We start from the raw sequence: 19,089 nt of genomic DNA, 5'->3' as shown, positions 1-19,089 counted from the left end.
TAAAAGACATGGTTAATGAATGTAAATGAACCTAATTAAGGATGCAATATTTATTTACTCATTAGGATTAAATGAAAACAAACACCTTTATTTGAAAATTCAATTTATGCATTTAGGGTTTTTGAGTTGAATAATGATTCGCAGGTCTGGCTCATAGTCAGGAGGAAATTCTTTTTGAGTAGCCCTGTGAGCTCTTGAAGCTAGAACGCTTGGCTAATTTGCTGTGATTCAACGAGATGCTGGCAAGCTCTCCGTGCAAGGGGGCCTTTCACAGTTCAGGAGGCTGGGAGCAGACATACTGTAAGCCTGGGCCATAAAGCGAGACAGCTTGGTAGCTATCATGTATTGATGGTTTGTGATAGCCAGGGTTCGTGCCGAGCAGCCGTTTGGTGTCGGCTAAGTCATAGAAACACAATGGGGGAGTGGCCACGGGGACAGGCTGTTTTCCTGCTGGCTCGAAACCGGGAAGATGCACCATGTAATGCGCCAACAGTTTCGAGAGGTCTCGTGACATATTGTTGGAAGATGGACAACAGACAGTCAAACAGGCTGGATGGGAATAACTGGCATGCTATGAATCACGCATATGGTAATGTATCAACACGGCAATCAAAACAACTCCATCGTCGATATTTTTTTTCATGTATGATATATTGCTAATTGGCCAAGAAACAGCATTGTATTGCATTTGCGTTTAGCAATGCGCATATAAATAGAAGGGAGTACCAAGAACCGTGATTCTCAACTGAAGTGGGTTGCTGACAGCTTCTAAACAATTTTGTTATATCTAATCAGATTTCTTTTTTCAGAACAGCACCGAGGTATACCAAGTTCCGACATAAAACATAGAATATTGGGTAAGCTTCAGGAATAGCTCCTCAAAACAAATACAGTGCAGCTACGCCTTTGGCTGAACGACGTAATCGTTTGCAATATGCTTTTAATGGGATTTCAAATTAATTTGAAACTGCGTTTAAAAAAGTAACATACTGTACCTTTATTTTTAGAGACTATTTCCAAACAAGTTATTCTTCTTAATGTCTATAATATCAGTCACTACTCAGGAACAATAGGAATATGGATGTCCTACGGTGAAAACAGCTTAGGACCACTGACCTAGAATTTACCTTGGTTATATTTTTGCCTGTTTTACATCTTTTTGAGGGTCATGCACATGAATGTGAGCAATTGGAAAAAGCAATGATGTTCAAAATTTGGTACAGGTACCACTAGCGGTACGCGGTCTATCAACCACACACACACGCATATATACATATACACACACACACATATATATATATATATATATATATATATATATAATATCAAAAATGATTATTTCATTAATTGATTAATATGATGATTAATTTGTCGATTAATCAATGAATTGGATAAAAAAAACAATAGGACATTATTTCAAATTTACAGTGCTGCAAATGCACAAACAAATTAATTTGTGTTCAGTTTCTGGTTTGCTCTCTTATATGTCAGAAAATTGTTGATTTTTTTTTACCCCAAAAGTAAAAGCGGATGTTTGCAAATGATTTGTTTTCAATAATCAGGCTGCTTTCATGAAGGACTCCAGAAATCAGCGAATATTATATGCTGGGTGAAGGGTGAAATTCCACGGAATTAGACCATTTTAAAATATAACAAGGTGTTTACATGATAATTGATTATCAAAAATAATAATGGATTAATTAGATAATCAATTAGTTGTCAATAAATCATTTAATCTCGAACAAATATATACATACCCTCCTCTGGTAATCGTGATATATCAATTTGCTATATACGCAATGCAGTCATAAAATGGTAACCTGCTTATTTTGCTGTTTGATGGTATATTACCTGCGTGAACACAAATATTGGGAGGGATAAAAAAGGAGCTTGACCAATATGTATTTAATAATAATAATAATAATATTATTATTAAAAAAGGAGCTTGACCAATATGTATTTCTAACAGCATCTTAAGGCAAATAATATGAAGTTCAATGAAAAGCCTCTGATTTTTGGGGTTTGAAATGGGAAAGTCTCAAAGGCACCTTAAACTGATTTTGACCCGCCTAAAGTTTGTCCTTGACGCAAGTTGGGTCATGTAAGTGTTCAAAACAAGCACATTTTGCAACAACAGCTTTCTGCTGACCATAATAATTGCCACAAAAGCGGAGTATGATGCAAGCAGCCTCAGACACTGAGACGCAGCGGAGGCAGAGTGAGTCAAGACAAAGAAGTCAGGAGTTCATGTGCATTGAAGGCAGGGAGAGAGTGGATTGGAGGGGCAGCGGCTGCTGAGAGTGTGTCGGCCTGTTTGGTGACCTGCTGTGTCCAGATTACACGTTCACGTCCCACAGCAGGAACGGGAGTGAGAAGGATAGGTCTGAGTGGTAAATGACCACAGCAGGCAGCATCATGTGACTGCTTAAAAGCACTCATGGAGTTAGTGCTGGACCAGCAACCCATTTTCTCTGACCAACACTACTTTCGATTGACACATTTAATAATTATCCGGGTTGCAAAAGCAAGTTTGTACATCATTGAAGTAAAAATAAATAAATAAAAAACTAAAAATGATGCATACAATTTAGCAGACCATGATACACCATGGTGGACGTTCTGGCAGACCAAGTGTGTTTTTTTTTTTTTATCACACGCCCCCACCGCAAGTGACAAAAAGTAGTCAAGACAAACTAAAAGCAGGTCTAAGTTGTGGCGCAGGTGATGTAACGTGATTTTGGTGGATTTGAAAATATTGTATTTCATTCATATATATATAAGAAGAGCATGCATCAAACTCGCTGAATGGTTGTGGAAATCAATTTATTCAATGCATTAATATAATCATTTAATATATTTTTGAAAGCATCTCCTGACTGCGGCACAACTGGTGCATATGTTTGTATGTGTAGGAGGTGGAAAGCAGTCCCCAATTGCTTACTTTTACAGCCACCAACTTAACATCATCAGCAAGTGGAGATCCATTATTCTTTCACCATGTAGACCGCACGCTAGTGATGGGTAAATGAAGCTTCAAATCTGCTTCATGAACCAGTTGCAGTATTTTTGGACTCCAGTCGATGGCACTCTGTTCAACATTGGGCTGAAAGCACACTGACTTGACATTTTTTAAACCCTTTATTGAAACCAACAGTGCCATCTACAGGACTCAAAAATACAACAACTGGTTCATGAAGCAAATTCGAAGCTTCACTTTCCCATCATTACCGCACGCCTCATGCACTGAATTTAATGGCAATGAGGGGAGCCACTTCGATCGGCCCGGAATCAATTCGGCTGTGTTCACTCCCACAACGGCGCAAACGTCAATTTTTAAAAGTGTCTACAAAAATACCAAAAGGATGAGTAAATATGCGACTTGAAAGTTTACCTATGAATATACTCCTGGAGCATAATTGTTCATCACCGTAGGTAACCACGCTAACCTGAGCAGCTACAGACAAACAAATTGACTGCCAAATCCAAACGATCCTGCGCCACTGCTTTGAGAAAAGACCGCAGTGGATAAGGGAGGTCCTCCAATATGAGCCACATGGCATTCACGCTCACACTGCTAAAAGTTTATCACCACATTGGGCCCCCCTGAAGTGTGATTGTTTGCATCTGTACTTAAAAGCAAGCAAGGGGTGTCTCAGGTAGAAGTTGAGTACAGGACAGCCCCTCAGAGGAGCATTTCCTTCATTGCTCCCCCACACAGCGCTGGAGCGGCCTTTAACTAAGGCATCTATTATGGTAATCATTTTCTCTGATAGAGTTAAGAGGATATTAAGGAATCAAACGTGCCGCTATTACTGATTCCCTCTCTCATTCAATGAATGAACTGAGAGAAGAGGAGAACAAAGTGCACTCGATGTGCTTTAGGGGACACAAAAAGCCCCAAGCAAAGCCTCTGGCAGAAGGATTTAAAACCTTTATGGAGCTAAACAAGAACACTTATGCCGCTAGGATCAATTAAATGGCTCAACCTAGGAATATTTTTTTTTTCACCATTACCAGACTATTCTAGGACATCTTTTCAGTTTTAGAGAGCAAATCCCACATGGTGATTTTTTTAAAACTAAAACTACTGAAAGAAAATTGAATACTTACTGTAGGTTGCATAACATATTGTTGATGAGGCATCCATGATGTACTCTGGACCTAAGAGGAAAGAAAAAACAGTTTTTAATGACACCATGTAAGCATGTCGTTTCTTTGTGACATCCCACCTCGACTGATATTCACAAATTCTTAGCGGAGTGGAACCTAACGATTAAATAACCTCAGGTGTTGTCAAAATGTACCCCATTATTTTGAACAGTACGACTTGTGCGTCGTCTCTGTTAATTAGAACCATTATCTATTATGATAATGGCATTAATTCCAAATTAAGTCATAGTACAAGTCGTCTCAGGATTTTCAAAAGGATGCCAAGCAACGCAACAAGGACTCTCGCCAATGTTATATATGAACACCGACAGTTACGAGGACTAGACGGGCAAAGCAAATTTTTAGATGTGCTGGGGAGAATTAGACAGCTTGGAGCAGACAAACACACAGGCTGGCCACTGATCCTGCTAAAATGATTTGATTAAACAAAGACAAACAGAGAATAATCTGCTCTAAGAGCAATAAATCCTCTGAGTCAACCCAAACTCGTGATTTGGACTCGCATCTAAACAAGCATGATGCTCAACAAAATTAAGCCAAATCTATTTGTTTAGACAGGCAGTGTTTGCTCTTCCCAGCTCCACGGAAGACGGACAGAGTTCATCCCCCAGTGAAAATGTTGGCATATTTTTGACAATAATATGTCACGAAAACAGCGAGACAAAGACATGAAAATGGTTCAAATGTAACCAAAATATTTGCGCGCTGCCTTATAGCGACCACGAGTCCGGCATTAAATAAGAAACATGTGAAAACAAGTAAACAGTGTCGACCCCGCAGTTCAACATCAAGACATTTGCAAACATTTGTTTTTACTTCGGAAAACAAAGATCAACATTTTCAATGCCAAATTTCTGGCATGTTACAGACCTAACCAGGAACTAAATCACAATGAATTTATGTTTGCATATTTTCTGCAGTCGATTTGAAATAATGATTCGAGTCATGCATCCGCTTTGTACATGTCCACATTGAACCATTTAAAAGCAACAAAAAAGCAGCTTATGAATGGAAATACTTATCACTGAACCTGTTGCGTAATAGCTCCTGATGAGGATTGTGTCAAGTCGAAAAAAAAAAATAGCATGAAACAAAATTTTGTGTCAGAAATTGAGGTGCTTAAGGATGAAGAGATTATAAAGTATTGTTGGGTGTTCAAATGATTGATGTATAAGAATAAAATAACAATGCCAGTGGCAACATGTCGTTGATAAAATGCTTGGTTTTAAAGCTGGAAGGAAAAATAAACCCTTGTATCACTTAGATGAAAGCTTATGTGTCACAGGTGGGCGCAATGACACTTAATAATCTTTTGCACGCAGCACTTTTGGAAGGGAAAACACAATGCATGGTCTATAAATGGCATCCCAGACATCAGCGATACGACCACAAAAATTATGCCCCGAATGACTGCATTTTCACATTTTACAACAGTCATTAATTCCCCAAACGTCGGGATATATCTTGAAAATAAATTAGGATGTAATATTGACCAGAATGTTTTTATTCAAGGCTAATTTCCAGAATCAATGATGATGACAGTGATGAGAATTTCATAGTCTGCGGTGGCCGGGGTCTGAGTGCATTGATTCAATATTGAGCCAACTGATCTATTTAAGACGTGAGATGCCTCATGTCTTTTGAAATTGAATGAGAATGGAATGGTTGTAGCTCCTTAAAGCCATCCACCTGGTATGATGTGCAAATGTGGATTGATTATATGCAAGCACGAATAACATGTCTGGTTTTGGATGGGGATCAATTATTTATATTGGATAGGATTAAATTGGCAGTATGTGAGTGATATGGCTTCATTTGATCACATCAGGTTGTTTGTTTTATTAATCACATAACTGGTGTGATGGATGGATTGAAGGGTAGAGAGAGAGAGAGAGAGAGAGAGAGAGAGAGAGAGAGAGAGAGAGGAGAGAGAGAGAGAGAAGAGAGAGAGAGAGTTAGAGAGAGAGATGGAAAGAGATAGAGAGAGAGAAAGAGAGAGAGAGAAGAGAGAGAGAGAGAGAGAAGAGAGAGAGAGAGAGAGTTAGAGAGAGAGATGGAAAGAGATAGAGAGATGGAAAGAGATAGAGAGATGGAAAGCGTGAGAGAGAGAAAGAGAGAGAGATGGAAAGAGATAGAGAGATGGAAAGAGTTACAGAGAGAGAGAGTGAGATGGAAAGAGATAGAGAGATGGAAAGAGTTATAGAGAGAGAGAGAGAGAGAGTGAGATGGAAAGAGATAGAGAGATGGAAAGAGTTATAGAGAGAGAGAGTTTGTGAGAGAGATGGAAAGAGTGATATATATATATATATATATATATATATATATATAGAGAGAGAGAGAGAGAGAGAGTGGGAGAGAGTTAGAGAGAGAGAGAGACAGACACAGAGATAGAGAGAGATGAAAATAGATAGAGCGATGGAAAGAGTGATAGAGAGAGAGAGTTAGAGAGAGAGACAGACAGAGAGATAGAGAGAGAGATGGAAAGAGATAGAGAGATGGAAAGAGTGATAGATAGACAGAGAGAGAGAAAGAGAGAGAGAGAGAAAGAGAGATGGCGAGATAGAGAGATAAGACAGACAGACTGACTGACAGATATATAAATAGAGTTAAAGAGAGATAGAGAGATGACAGAAGACAGACAGACATACAGACTTGTGCACTCCTTAAAATAATCACGACAAAGCCAAGAATCCTTCATTTGCTTTTTGCATACAGTGTCTTGAAACGTCTTTGCCTTTTCTTTCTGTCTCGTTTTTCCGAAGATGAAGGACTCACCTTCCTTCCGTGACTGGCTGAAGGGCAAAATTACTGGCTAGGTGGCGGAGCTGCCGCAAGGATTAATATTCCTCAAAAGCCCGGCCATTGTTTTTGATAAATCAATTTGGGAAGCCTTCCGATGGCGGATTACAGACGCTCCCTGGCCCACTTTTATCCCCTCCCTCCTCCCCACTCTTCTACCGCAGACCCTTGACGGGTTTTAATCAACTGAGCCGCACAGACGGACGGGCGCAGCAACCTTCAGCACCGCCATCCCATCGACGTCGACCACTTGAGCCGACGCCATTGCCGCCGCCGCCGCTACCCCGACTTTCCTTTCTCTCCATCTGTCTCTCCCGTTGTTCCACCCATCCTTCATCCTCTCCGCTCTTTTTGCTCTATTCTTGTCCGTCTGTGCATAGCAAGCAGCACTAATGTTAAGCGATAGTGTCTTGAGCAGGAGGACATAGTGGCAATGCCGCTTGATGTTTAGATTTTGCTAACGCTCTCGCGTGAAATGCGGGCTGACAGAAAACTGTTAACACTCCTGACATGTTACGCGGGCAATTTTCGCAATCCTGTTCTGTTCTGTTTCATTACCTCTGCAGATCACAGCTATGAGGGATATGGAGCTTCACCATACAAGTGGCAGCAATTTTACTGCATTGCAAAATGAATAATTCCATCACTGAATCAACTTAGAGACTGCAGAAGAGGTCACGCAACTAGATGGGAGGAGAGTTTGTTTTTCCACGGTACTTGATTTTCTCCCTTTCCCGTCCCTTTTTTTTTTTTTTGTTTCCTCTTCAGATGCCTGTTGTGCTTTCCGCCTATGAAACAGATGTCATCGTGCACAGCTGGAGCAGGCAAGGAAATGATCAGTGAACGCACGCTGTTTTGCAACCTGTCCCCTTTCTCTTTCCATCGCCGTGGACAAATAAAAGTCCAACCATTTCACATACGCTATGCAACCAATTCCCATCATGCAGTTTATTACGGCCCACCTGATATGTGGAGACGGGTGAAGCAGCGATGAAGGGCGTGATGGAGGTCTGTGCGATCATGCGGTTGGTGGCGATGCTGTAAGGCGAGGAGTAGAACCTGTGAAGGGTCAAAAAGGGATGTTAAGAAGAGTGCACCGCAGAGATGGGAACCGGGGAAACACCAACGCAAGTCTTTCTAGGTTGTTTCTTGCAAGACAGAGCTAGCACCTTGCGATCACTAACATTGTTTACAGTTACTTGGAACAGGACGCACAGGACATCAATGTTCTTCATTGAACGTAGTACAAAGGAAGCATGTTGATCACCTCTGAGGGCCTTAAATTTAGAAGCTGCGCAAAATGTCAGATTTCGAATCAATGTTAGAGCGGACGTCAGGCAATTTATCAGCAAAAACACAAACTAGCTCATCCGTCAAAAAGCCTCAGTTCAGTGCAGAGAAAGCAGAACTCAGGACCAATCCTCAAGACAATACCACTGTTAATAAAATTTTTAGGATGGTGAACAATTAAACCAGGGGTGGGCAAACCGTTTGATTGGCGGGCCACAATGGGTTCTAATATTTGACAGACGGGCTGGACCAGGTGCACACGGATGGAGTGTTTTTGTAACCTCACCTTATCGGAGAAAAAAAAGATACATTTAATTTGAAATGAAAGTGAACAAAAGCATTACAACATTATATATGTATTTGAAAACCCGCAGTAATGAGAAAATAAAACACGAACAAGGTTTATTCATTTAATTTTTTTCAAGTTCGGCGGGCCGCATTAAAACGTTTAATGGGCCGCATGTGGCCCCCGGGCCGTAGTTTGCCCACACCTGAATTAAACCAAGCGTCAAATTGCTCTCTTTTATTTTTTAATAGCGATTGTAATTGTTTTGTACAAGTTGGATTGTTATTCTACCATAAAGATTTCATGATGTGGGTTACTTTGTCACATTGCTTTGATTCGCAATATTTCTGTAGCAGGCACAGCGAACACAATTTTATCCGGCAATGGAAACGCAATCCAGATAAGGATTTACTGTACCATGACAAGATGAACTGAACACAGGTTTTTAGAAAAAGGGAGCCGAAAGGCGCTTAGGTCGGTAAGTGATGCATTTGTGGCGGTATCTGATGCTCGCATGTCAATTATTTGAATCGAAATGGCAGATTTTCTGAGTAGAAATGGCAATTTTAGTTGATACAACTTTAACGGAATTGTAAACCCGATTACAACCCGGTTGTTTTGTGGAAATGGAGACATACACACAGGAAACACATTTTAGTCTTTTATGCCACCGAAAAACTGGATCCTCCCCCCCCCCCACATCAAATGGCACTTTGTCATTGTGTAAAGATTTTTTTATTTATTTATTTTTTAACGCCCAGGCCTACATTGCACCATGCTGTGGCTGCCTGGATTAAGGAGCGAGCTTGTGTGCTGAGCTTGGAGAAAAGTCCATGCATTTAAAGGAGGCAAGGTTTGACTTTCGCTTCGGAGGAGGGAGGTGGTCTGATCTGCTACTTTATCTCATTCCCAAGAGTCTGAAGCTTTGTGATTCTAGTCCAACAGTCTGCCGGCACCTCACCTGAAGACTATATAAAAAAAAAAAAAAAAAATAGAAATGCTTTGGCTTGTATGTATGGTTTGTGTAGTTGCCATTCACTATGCTCGCTATAATCCCAAATAAATAAAAAATTCAAGAAAAGACACTCTTTATTACAACATTATTACACACTTTTGCTATTAAAAAAAACACGCACAAAAAAACCCAAAACAATTTTATACTTCTAGGACAGAAATCACAAGGACGTACAAGCAAAAAAAAAATGCCCTTGATAGATCCTTTGCAATGAAGAGACTCAAACTTCGAAATGTGATTTTGTCTTGTAGTCCACGAGATATTCCATTCACACAAATGTAAACAAAGCATCCAAATGTGTTACAAATTAAATTTGAATAAATGGGACACAATCTCGATCTGAATGAAAATCATTTTTTTAGAAGCCAGTGTTATATTGCGGCGATTAATTTTGCCTGTTGCACATATGAGGCTGGATAGTGCCGAGAAAAGTCCTACCTGGCTCCGTCCTAAGTGTCCCGTCTTTTCCTAATTGTCTCCGGGCTATGGTAAACTTGGTCTCTCCAATATAGAAGTCACTGCACTCCTTATACCACACCGCATAAACAGCATTGTTGACTTTGCGCCAAGAGATTTTGTAGTTGCGCTTGTGAGTGTGATGGGGAACATTTAAGATGTCATTTCTCCAGAACCATTTTATGTTGGCAGGGCGACAAGGGGAGAACACACCCACGAGATGCAAACCGATTTAAACGCATTCTCCTTTACTGCCCCTGTGCCGTTCTTCACCTGACCCTTTCAAAGAAAAACTTATATTACAGGTTTGTATTGATTACCTTAATCAAACGAGGAGTTGGAGGCACTACATTAATCTTTATGTATGGCAGCCGTATTGATTTGGTTCCCATTTGGCAAGAGTTGAGTGTATTAAAAGATGCCAAGGTCAGACTCTTACCCATTCTGCATTGCAGCAGGATCATATGTTAATGCCATGCCAGTCTGGAAGAGAACAAAGCATCAACACAAAAGGATTAGCGACAAATTACAGGAGCTGGATCAGAAATAGATGACAACAAGGCCCATTGACGAAGAGTGGCGCACTGGATGATTTCATCATGATGGTCAATTACGCTTTTGTCTTTTCAACAAGGAGTTGTTTCACACCACATTATGACCATTTGTATTCTCTATGCTCAAGATATGTGGCTCAAAAACAAGCAGACCGTAGTTGCATCACGACAATTCATTGGTCCATTGCGGCAGCAGGAAAGACGGTTGTGCGGGCATCAAAGCAACTTATCAGCGACTGCTAAAATTTGCATGATTTGCTGCAACTGCAGATTCAGCTGTAGAAACCATTTCACCCAAATATTTTCCAGACCTGACTGGGAGGGACAAAACGGGGACATAGGATATATATATATATATATATATGTATATCTATATATATATATATATATATATATATGAGTGCTGTCAAGTGATAAATTTTTGTAACTAATTAATCGCCAAAAAAGACGGAATTAATTGCGATTAATCATATTTTTTCTACTACTATTTTTTGCGAGGCTTTTACCGGGTATTTACTTGAATAATATATCGTAATTAATGCAAAATCACCCAATATGAAGTGTGAAATCCTTCAATGCGATCTAAACTGAGTCATTTTTACAGGATTTGTTTTTTTTTTTTTTTTAGAAACAATTGTCAAAATTTATACAGTACATTGAGTTGTAAGCACCACACTCCAGCAGTGTTGGTTTGCAAGGCCCAGTGGTAACTTAAGCAAGGTGTTTTGTTCTGAGATCATGTGCTAAAGATGTAGGGCTAATTTGGAATTTGGCTTTCCAAGTTATGCAAATTAATGTTTGAAAAAAATCAAACTGAGTTAACAGAATTAAAATATTTAATCGCGTTAATTTAAAAAAAAAAATAATCTTGAGTTAACGCTTTAATTTTGACAGCCCTAATATATATATATATATATATATATATATATATATATATATATATATATATATATATATGATAGATAGATCCCTATTTATGAGCAAAAAAAAAATGAGAGAGAGAATTTGCGTGTGTGTGTGTTTCCGTATGTAAGGCGCTCTGTGAGGCCAGTAGAGAAACCTGTGCAGTGCAATCCGTCATCTGCATTCCTGAAGGTTCTCTCCCAGCGGAAAGCTAATCCGATTTCTTTTTAAACAGAGGTTGCTGAGGACGGCAGATTTCATCAACATAAACACACACATGCACACACCCGCACCATTTTCTTTTTACATCGACTTGGATTGTCTTCCTTTCCTCTCGCTTGATCTTTCAATCCATCTTTTTTTTTGTTGACATCTTTCTGTACAAATCTTTTGGCCTTGTTCCCTCAGAGGTTCGCCTGCATAGAGCTATGGGGTTGAGGGAATAATGGCTGAGGGGAGCAAGGGGGCGGGACTGGCCAACCAGGACCAATTCTACAAGTGAGGGGATCTTGACTGAATGATCAAACCTAACACAGGAATGTGTGTGTATTGAGTGTGAACACATATTTGCCCCATGACAGTAGAGAACATAGCGTCCCACCTTCAGCTGCTTTCACGGAATTCATTCTATCACCACCCTTGTTATCGTGCATATCTTTCTGCTTCTTGTGTGTTCACTTGCTCACTAATAGCGGTGGGAGACATGAGCAGCTGTCTGGTGCACACGAAAGCCTCCCCTAAGTGCTGCCCTTGGTTTGATGTGCTGATGAATTCCACAGCAAAGCATCTCCTGACCAGGGACTCAGCATGGCCAATGAAGGATTACTGATGCAGTCAGCTTCTGGCTCTGCTGCTGCAATGAGGATAAAGGGAGGAACCATGACAGGCTGCGTATGCTGCTGTTTGACCCCCAAAAACTTTCAAACAGAGAGAGAAGCGGTGATGACCTGTCTTCAAAAAGAGAAGTGAACTGTTGGAATATGTTTGCAAGTTGTTTTAGTACTCTTGACACTCAATTCCTGTGCCTCAGGTTGTACAATTTGGGTGCAGTAAAAATCGTGGAATTTGAGGAAGATGCTAATCAAACAAGTGTGTTGTTTTTAATGGTTTTGATGTAACTTTCCCAAAATATGGACTTACAAGGAACATATTAAAAAAAAAAGATATACAGTGAACTTTTTTTCAGTAGAAGAATAATGTGTAATAGCACATCCACTACAATAGGTGGCAGTGGCGCTCTCATTTATTCTTTTCATTATTTTATTATTTCAGGTAAATTGATGTGCTTCTTTTACTGTGACGGACTATGAAAACAGGTTAATAAAATTATTCTCTGTTCTAAGTTGTTGTTCTTTTTCTGTTTTCTTTTCGTTAATGCAAGTAAAGCAGAGGTGTCCTGATAAGAATTTTACAGACAAATTATTCCATCTATAGTCATGGCAGAGCGTTACGTGGGCGCAAAATAAATGAGTAGCACTACAGTACAGTACATAAATGTTCAACAACCGCTTACCAAGACACCGGTTAGTACAGTATTATCCTTTCAAAATGTAATCTTTAATACCATATTTAGTTAAATGGCCGAATTAAAGCAAAAAAAAAAAATGATGGATGCTTTGAGAAAATCACAGCTAGTCTGTGTCCACTCTTTTCTGCGGTGAAGGGAAAACAGGGAATTAGACCTGAAGAACAGCCACTATCCCCGACTTCAGCCCTTGAGAAGCCGACACAGATTGGTCTGGAGCCTCAAGCGGGAATAACTGAGAACTGGATAAAAAAAACGAGCTTGAGTTGAAAAAGCACTTTGAAAGTTTGAATAAATTTGAATTTAGGAGTTGGAGACTTGCGAATACTGACAGCTCAAAATGCAGCATGAGAGCATTCCTGTACTGAATCTTGCTCAAATTAGCACTAATCTGTACAGTATTTCAAGTAGTAGCCTGACAGGTAAATTTAGATACATTACTTGAAGTAGTTTTGAGATAATACCATCGATCCTGATCATTTTGGTCATAATTTATTTGGAGTGTAGACTTTGCTTGTTTCCTCCCCATGCTTCTCCTAAAAACATCCTCTAAGATTTATTTTAGACTCTAAATTGTTCACACTGCCGACCAGTCCAGGTTGCAACTGGACGAGAGGTTTGGATTTGGGCGGGTTGAAGAAATTAGCTCCACGTTTCACCCTGTTGGCATGAAGCTGAAGCTCCTTCCTTCCCTCAATATTGACCCTCTGTTGCCAGTTCTGAGTCCTGCTCAGTCAGGGACTGTGAGGGCAGTTTAGACTCCAGAATTAGGACCAGTGGTCACCTCGGGTGGATATGGTCCTCAGGAGATTTGGTGGGTCTAACTGTGTCCATCCCTCTAAACCAAGCAGTATGCAAAGTGTGTGTTGGTGGGAGGAGTCCTTCACTGCACCTGCTTCCAATTATCATCCATTGAACATTTAGGATCAGTTGAAGCTTCAGCAGGGCACCGGATCGATACTTGTCTCAAATTCTTTTGCCCCAAGTGTCCCTGATCAATTCCTGGTTTACCTCTCCATTGTAAGCAGCATTTTTGTCTATCATCGGTTCTTCAGTGTTTCACGCCTTGTGCACTTTATTTGCCAGGTAAAAACAAACAAGGAATTTTGTCTCCGGCAGTGGAGCTAAACTACTATTGCCACAACAAGCAAATACGACAAAGACATGACGACAAAGCATAGAAAGTCTTTTCGAGGACGAGGACCATTCATGCTGCACTACTAAGAAATGACAGCAAATGATGCCGAGTCATCAAGCAAAGCTGGAAGAGGTTGTGACCAGGATATGGAGGGTGTGAGAGGATTTCGTCTGGTCATAGTTCTTGCAGTGTGCAAGTCCCCAAGAGTGGATAATATTTTTTTTTCAGCAGTCCTAACTGTCCGGTGCAGTTGGATTTTGTCCTATTGCGGTGGCTTTTGCCCCTCATTTGATATTTATCTTCTTAAGCTTTGATTGTGCTGTTGCGCGCATCCATCGTTAAAATAAGTTGTTAAAATAAGCGCTATGCCTTTCGGGTCCATTTTTTGTCACGATTCAGCTAAACGTAACAAAAAGTGTATTAATGTTGTTTCTCAGACCACAATGTGACCAGCGACACTTTCTGCAATCAGCAGCTTGTGCTATGAAAGGAGATATAGGATTATACGAAAATCAACTTCTGTTAACTGTATAATTATTCGATTGTGGTAAAAAGATATAAAATCAATTGATAATTTTTTTTAATTAGATTTGCATTAAACTGTGCTTGATATAATGCGCTTTTATGGATATTAGTTCTATAGGGGCCGTATGGTGATGCAGTGGTACAGATTTAAATGAAATCTAACACAAATACAGAATGCGCATCTATTGAGCTGTGTACAAGCCCAAATTGATCACATATACCTTTTTGTGAGGTGTAAGCACTTTACAAAAAATTGACATCCACTGCCAGGCTTGGTTTTTGCAAATTATAAGTCACAGAGCAAATCTGTAGCAAATAAACTGAGGTCAGACAGTAAGAAGCTGTTTTCAGCTCACGGATGACAGAAAGGGTGGGGGGGGGTGGGGGGTTAACTCCAGAAAAATGACAGCGGGGTTATTTTTCTTCCTATTTTGTCACTGCTGGGTGTCTGATTGCACACTGCATGGGGAGGTCCACACACACTCTTTGCCTGTGAACGACGGGGCTGACCCTGTCAATGTACGGGCCTGTAAGGTGGCGAGGGGTTGGGGTGGAGCAATGTGATTTCGGTTCAACACGCATCACTGGTTTATAGGTGTTAAGAGGCCCTGCTGAACATGTGATGGATAGACGCGTGCGCACATGCAGACCAAGAGGCGGTATGTTTTTTTTTCAAGGTGAGACATTTCATCTCCAAGTCCCATCACAACCGTCAAGCACACTCGAACGTGCGTGCATGCGCGCGTGTGCGTGGCAGGAGAAATCAATGTTGAATGCTTTGTTGACAGCATGTGCTTGCGCGACACTCACCTCGCCTTCTCTGTGCCATGGCCTCCCGTTCTGAGGGTACTTGCTCTGACTCTGCCGCTTCTTTTGGCCACCGTCGGCAAATTTACACAGCAACGGCTCCGTGGGAGCTGCAGAAGCAGAAAGCGAGGACAAAGCCGCGTTACAGAGGACGACATCCCGTGACCCCGCTGTGGCCCTTTGAACTGCGCTCCAAATCTCTTCCTTCACTCCGTCCCACGCCCCTCCCTCGCCTCTCCTCTCTGGACTTCTATAGAGCTCTCAGGCAAAATTCCCAGATGGCTGATGTTGGCAGGCCCAACCGAGCCCATCCCAAGCTGGCAGAGCATGAAAGAGCATTGGAGGGTATTGTTGAAATAATAATCACAGTAATCGCTCTTGTAAATACCTCTGAGATGGTTATGTGGGACCGATCTGTCAGCCGAAGCTTATTTCTACAAGGCGTTCCTGTTTGCTATAATCCCTTTGTGTTTTACTTAAACAGCCACGGCCTCTTTTATTTGAAATGTTATGCCCCCCCCCCCCACACACACACACTATGAAGCCATCACAGCCATCATTTGACTGGGTTGTGACATTTGAGTTAAGCAGTCATTAATGCGAAATGAGAATGTTACACGATAAAAAAACAAAAAAACAACGTTTCCACCTACCCTGTACAATTACATGGCATTAAAGAAAACATAAAGGATTTGTACAGCGATTAGAGATGGTCATGATTCATCGCAACTGCTCTGTTCTCATCACCATGATTGCATATAGCATGCGGCCTAAATGGGTTGCCATCGCTGTGCAAGTAAAGACAAAGTAGAGGTTTGGGTACGATCATTTTAAACGTCAAAGGGCGATAGTTCTTTTTAATAATGTTAGAGCTGCCATGCACATTAAAAAGAGGCTCACATAAATGTGTTGTTTCCTAAACAAGGCATGCATATTATATATAATTTTGTTGGTTATAGCTTAAAACTAAAAGAAATTGGTAGGAATTGGCCTTCCGAAAAGTATTTGAGTAAATTGTCAAATGAATCTGGATAATGGACGACTTTCACTTTGAGAATCAGAAACTCTTTACTGTCCTTGTAAGAGAAATTAATGTTGCAGCAGGGGCACAAAGAGGACAAGGCACACTATGAGAAAATAATAAAAAAAAAAAGCAAAAACCCAGACACAATAAAAAAAAAAAAAAATGAAAGGAAACATCAAACTTGAACAAATGATTGCTAACAAATGTTCATTCAGACCTAACAGACAATTATTAGATACTGCAAAGAGTGCAACGCAGATGTCCAATTAAGCAATGGTAACTAATAACATGAGCAACCTAATAGTGAGTTGCCGTTACGTAAATGAATTGCACTTGGGTTAATGAAACCCGGAGCCTTTTTTTTTGTCCTCATCTAAGGAAACATAAACCAATAGCCTGAGGATAAGAGCTCAAACTTTTTGAATTGAACCAATAAAATAAATTGACTTCAGGCAACTGGTGGGCCACACCACACTGCCACCACAACCCCCCCCCCCCCCAAAAAAAAACAAACAAACAAAAAAAAAAGAATGAAACAGAAAAATTCACTACACCAGTTTTGATTTTTTTTTTTCTAAACGAACGGGGTGACTGAAATATATATTTAGATATTTATTATATTATATCCCGATAAAAATAGGTAAAATCCCATATGGAAAAAAATATATTGAAAAATAAATAAAAATAATCCATGGACATGTGAATCCATGGGTAGCAAAGGGATCCACTGTTTTAGATTGTAATATCACCAACCACCACTAGATGGCAGACATACCTGTTTGTCATTGTTGCTTGTTACGACAATACCAGTGTTTCTCAATCAGACTCTGGTTCTGATACTGATTGTGCTTACACTGTGTGTTATTACAATGTAATACAAAATGATATGCTATAATACTCAAATTTTTAGGGAGTTAAATTTTGTGAAACATTGGACAAAATGAGTTCTTGTATTTCATGTTTGTTTCTTGTTCTGCGGTTTTGTGCCATCCTTGAATTGTCGTTTTTATGTAAGACAGCCTTTTGCACTTTACTATTGGGTTAAGATACTGGATATTTTACAAATGCATTGAGAATTGTATGATGAAAACTCAAATCTATTAAGAGCAGGTATTTTGCCCGTATTTAAAATGGTCGACTTGTCATACAGCTGGTGAGGAAGTGTATGGTCCAATGTGTGTTACCAGTATTTGATGCGGCTCTTTTATTGGATGATGTGCCCACTACATGGGAGCACCTGAGCTCCAGCACAGTGAGCTTATCCAAACAGTTTTGCAGTGCACCTGTTGGCCTATAACGGACCTGACAGCTCTCCTGTCATCACATTCGCATTACGAGCCTGGCGACTCGTGACAACACGGGCAGGGGACGAGGCAGTCTGCAGGAGGTTGGGGTGTGAACAACGGGACAATTTATTGTGGTGGTGCCAGAGATGACACCAACAAAAAACTGCTGATGCGTTAATCTCCACACACATAGATGTTAAAAGGCGTTGATAGTGATAATGTATCACCATTTATGGAGGAAAAAAAATGCTGTCGAAATTGACTACAGTAAATCACTGATAAAAGTGATGGCTAGGGACTTGTGCAGATTTAATGAAATTATTTGGGCATTAATGAGCTAACATGATTTGTGGATTATATTATTTTTTCCGACATCACTTCAGATAGAGTAGCCGCAATGAGAGACTGTATTAAACTGCTACAGAGAGATGTAGAGTGGTCTCTTGGTTTAGCGGGTGAGAAACAAATGAGCACTATTTTTTTTTAAGTAAGATTTGTTTGTTTTTGGTGACATTCCTAAAGCATTTTTTTTTTTGCTCTTTTCAATTTGCTGCAGTTCAGTTTAGAATGTTAAAACCAGATGAATTTTAAATTTCCTCAGTGGGGTGTGTAGAAAGGATGCCGATTGCCACATATGCGTCGTAGTGTGACATCATGCAAAGCGAAAGCATGTAACTCACCAAATAATTAAACAAACTAGAGCAACGCTACATGGTACGCTGCTGAGCCAGCAACATAAACATCGATTCTCTGTCGACCTCCGTGTGTCTTGCGTCCCGCTCTGCAAGTGACTCACATTTTCAACTGGTACACCAATAAAAATGGCTATTGAAATGATTAGTATTATAATTATCACTCAAGGCTGAAATTAATCAGTTGCAAAGAGGGAATTAGCAAACTTAACTTTCCCGTCAAAAAAAGTGGCACCAACCTCACTGACACACTGGAAGAAACTTATTTTTTAATATAGCCATCATTAAGGCAAATGCATGTCTATTGTATTCTTTAATCGTAAGTTTAGATATCAATGCTAATTCTGTTGAGGGGGATTACAGTGACAGGTGATTTTTGTGCAGGGGCAAGTTCTGGCAGAAGACTAAATTTTATACCGCCTAAAATAAGGACTAAATGGCGGCGCACGGCCAAAGCGGTCTCCAATTGCCCACATCTCATGCTCAACTACATCATCCGCAAAGGGAGATCTTGCAGTTTACCTGCACGGAGCCCAGCGAGTCTATTTCTGGGTCCGCAATGTCACATGCAGCATGTTCTTCGACCACTCTGATTTTAATGGAAATGAGAGAAGTGCTT

The 19,089-nt window shown here is 40.3% G+C and overlaps 1 protein-coding gene across 3 annotated transcripts in view; it reads right to left on the bottom strand.

Moving 5' to 3' along the window:
• The window catches only part of rbms3 (RNA binding motif, single stranded interacting protein), a 201,695-nt gene that overhangs the window by 20,233 nt on the left and 162,373 nt on the right, over positions 1–19,089 (bottom strand). For all 3 annotated transcript variants that reach the window (XM_088319532.1, XM_088319531.1, XM_088319533.1), the window contains exons 7-10: positions 15,472–15,578; positions 10,456–10,499; positions 7,932–8,028; positions 4,111–4,161 (exon numbers count right to left, since the gene is read on the bottom strand). In XM_088319532.1, coding sequence (XP_088175658.1) covers positions 4,111–4,161; positions 7,932–8,028; positions 10,456–10,499; positions 15,472–15,578 — 299 coding nt within the window. The remainder of the gene's footprint in view (positions 1–4,110; positions 4,162–7,931; positions 8,029–10,455; positions 10,500–15,471; positions 15,579–19,089) is intronic.

Source organism: Idiotropiscis lumnitzeri, chromosome 16, assembly GCF_059441095.1.
Source record: "Idiotropiscis lumnitzeri isolate Australia: NSW breed Sydney's pygmy pipehorse chromosome 16, RoL_Ilum_1.0, whole genome shotgun sequence".
NCBI classification, from domain to species: domain Eukaryota; kingdom Metazoa; phylum Chordata; class Actinopteri; order Syngnathiformes; family Syngnathidae; genus Idiotropiscis; species Idiotropiscis lumnitzeri.
This window is presented reverse-complemented; position numbering and strand designations above follow the sequence as displayed.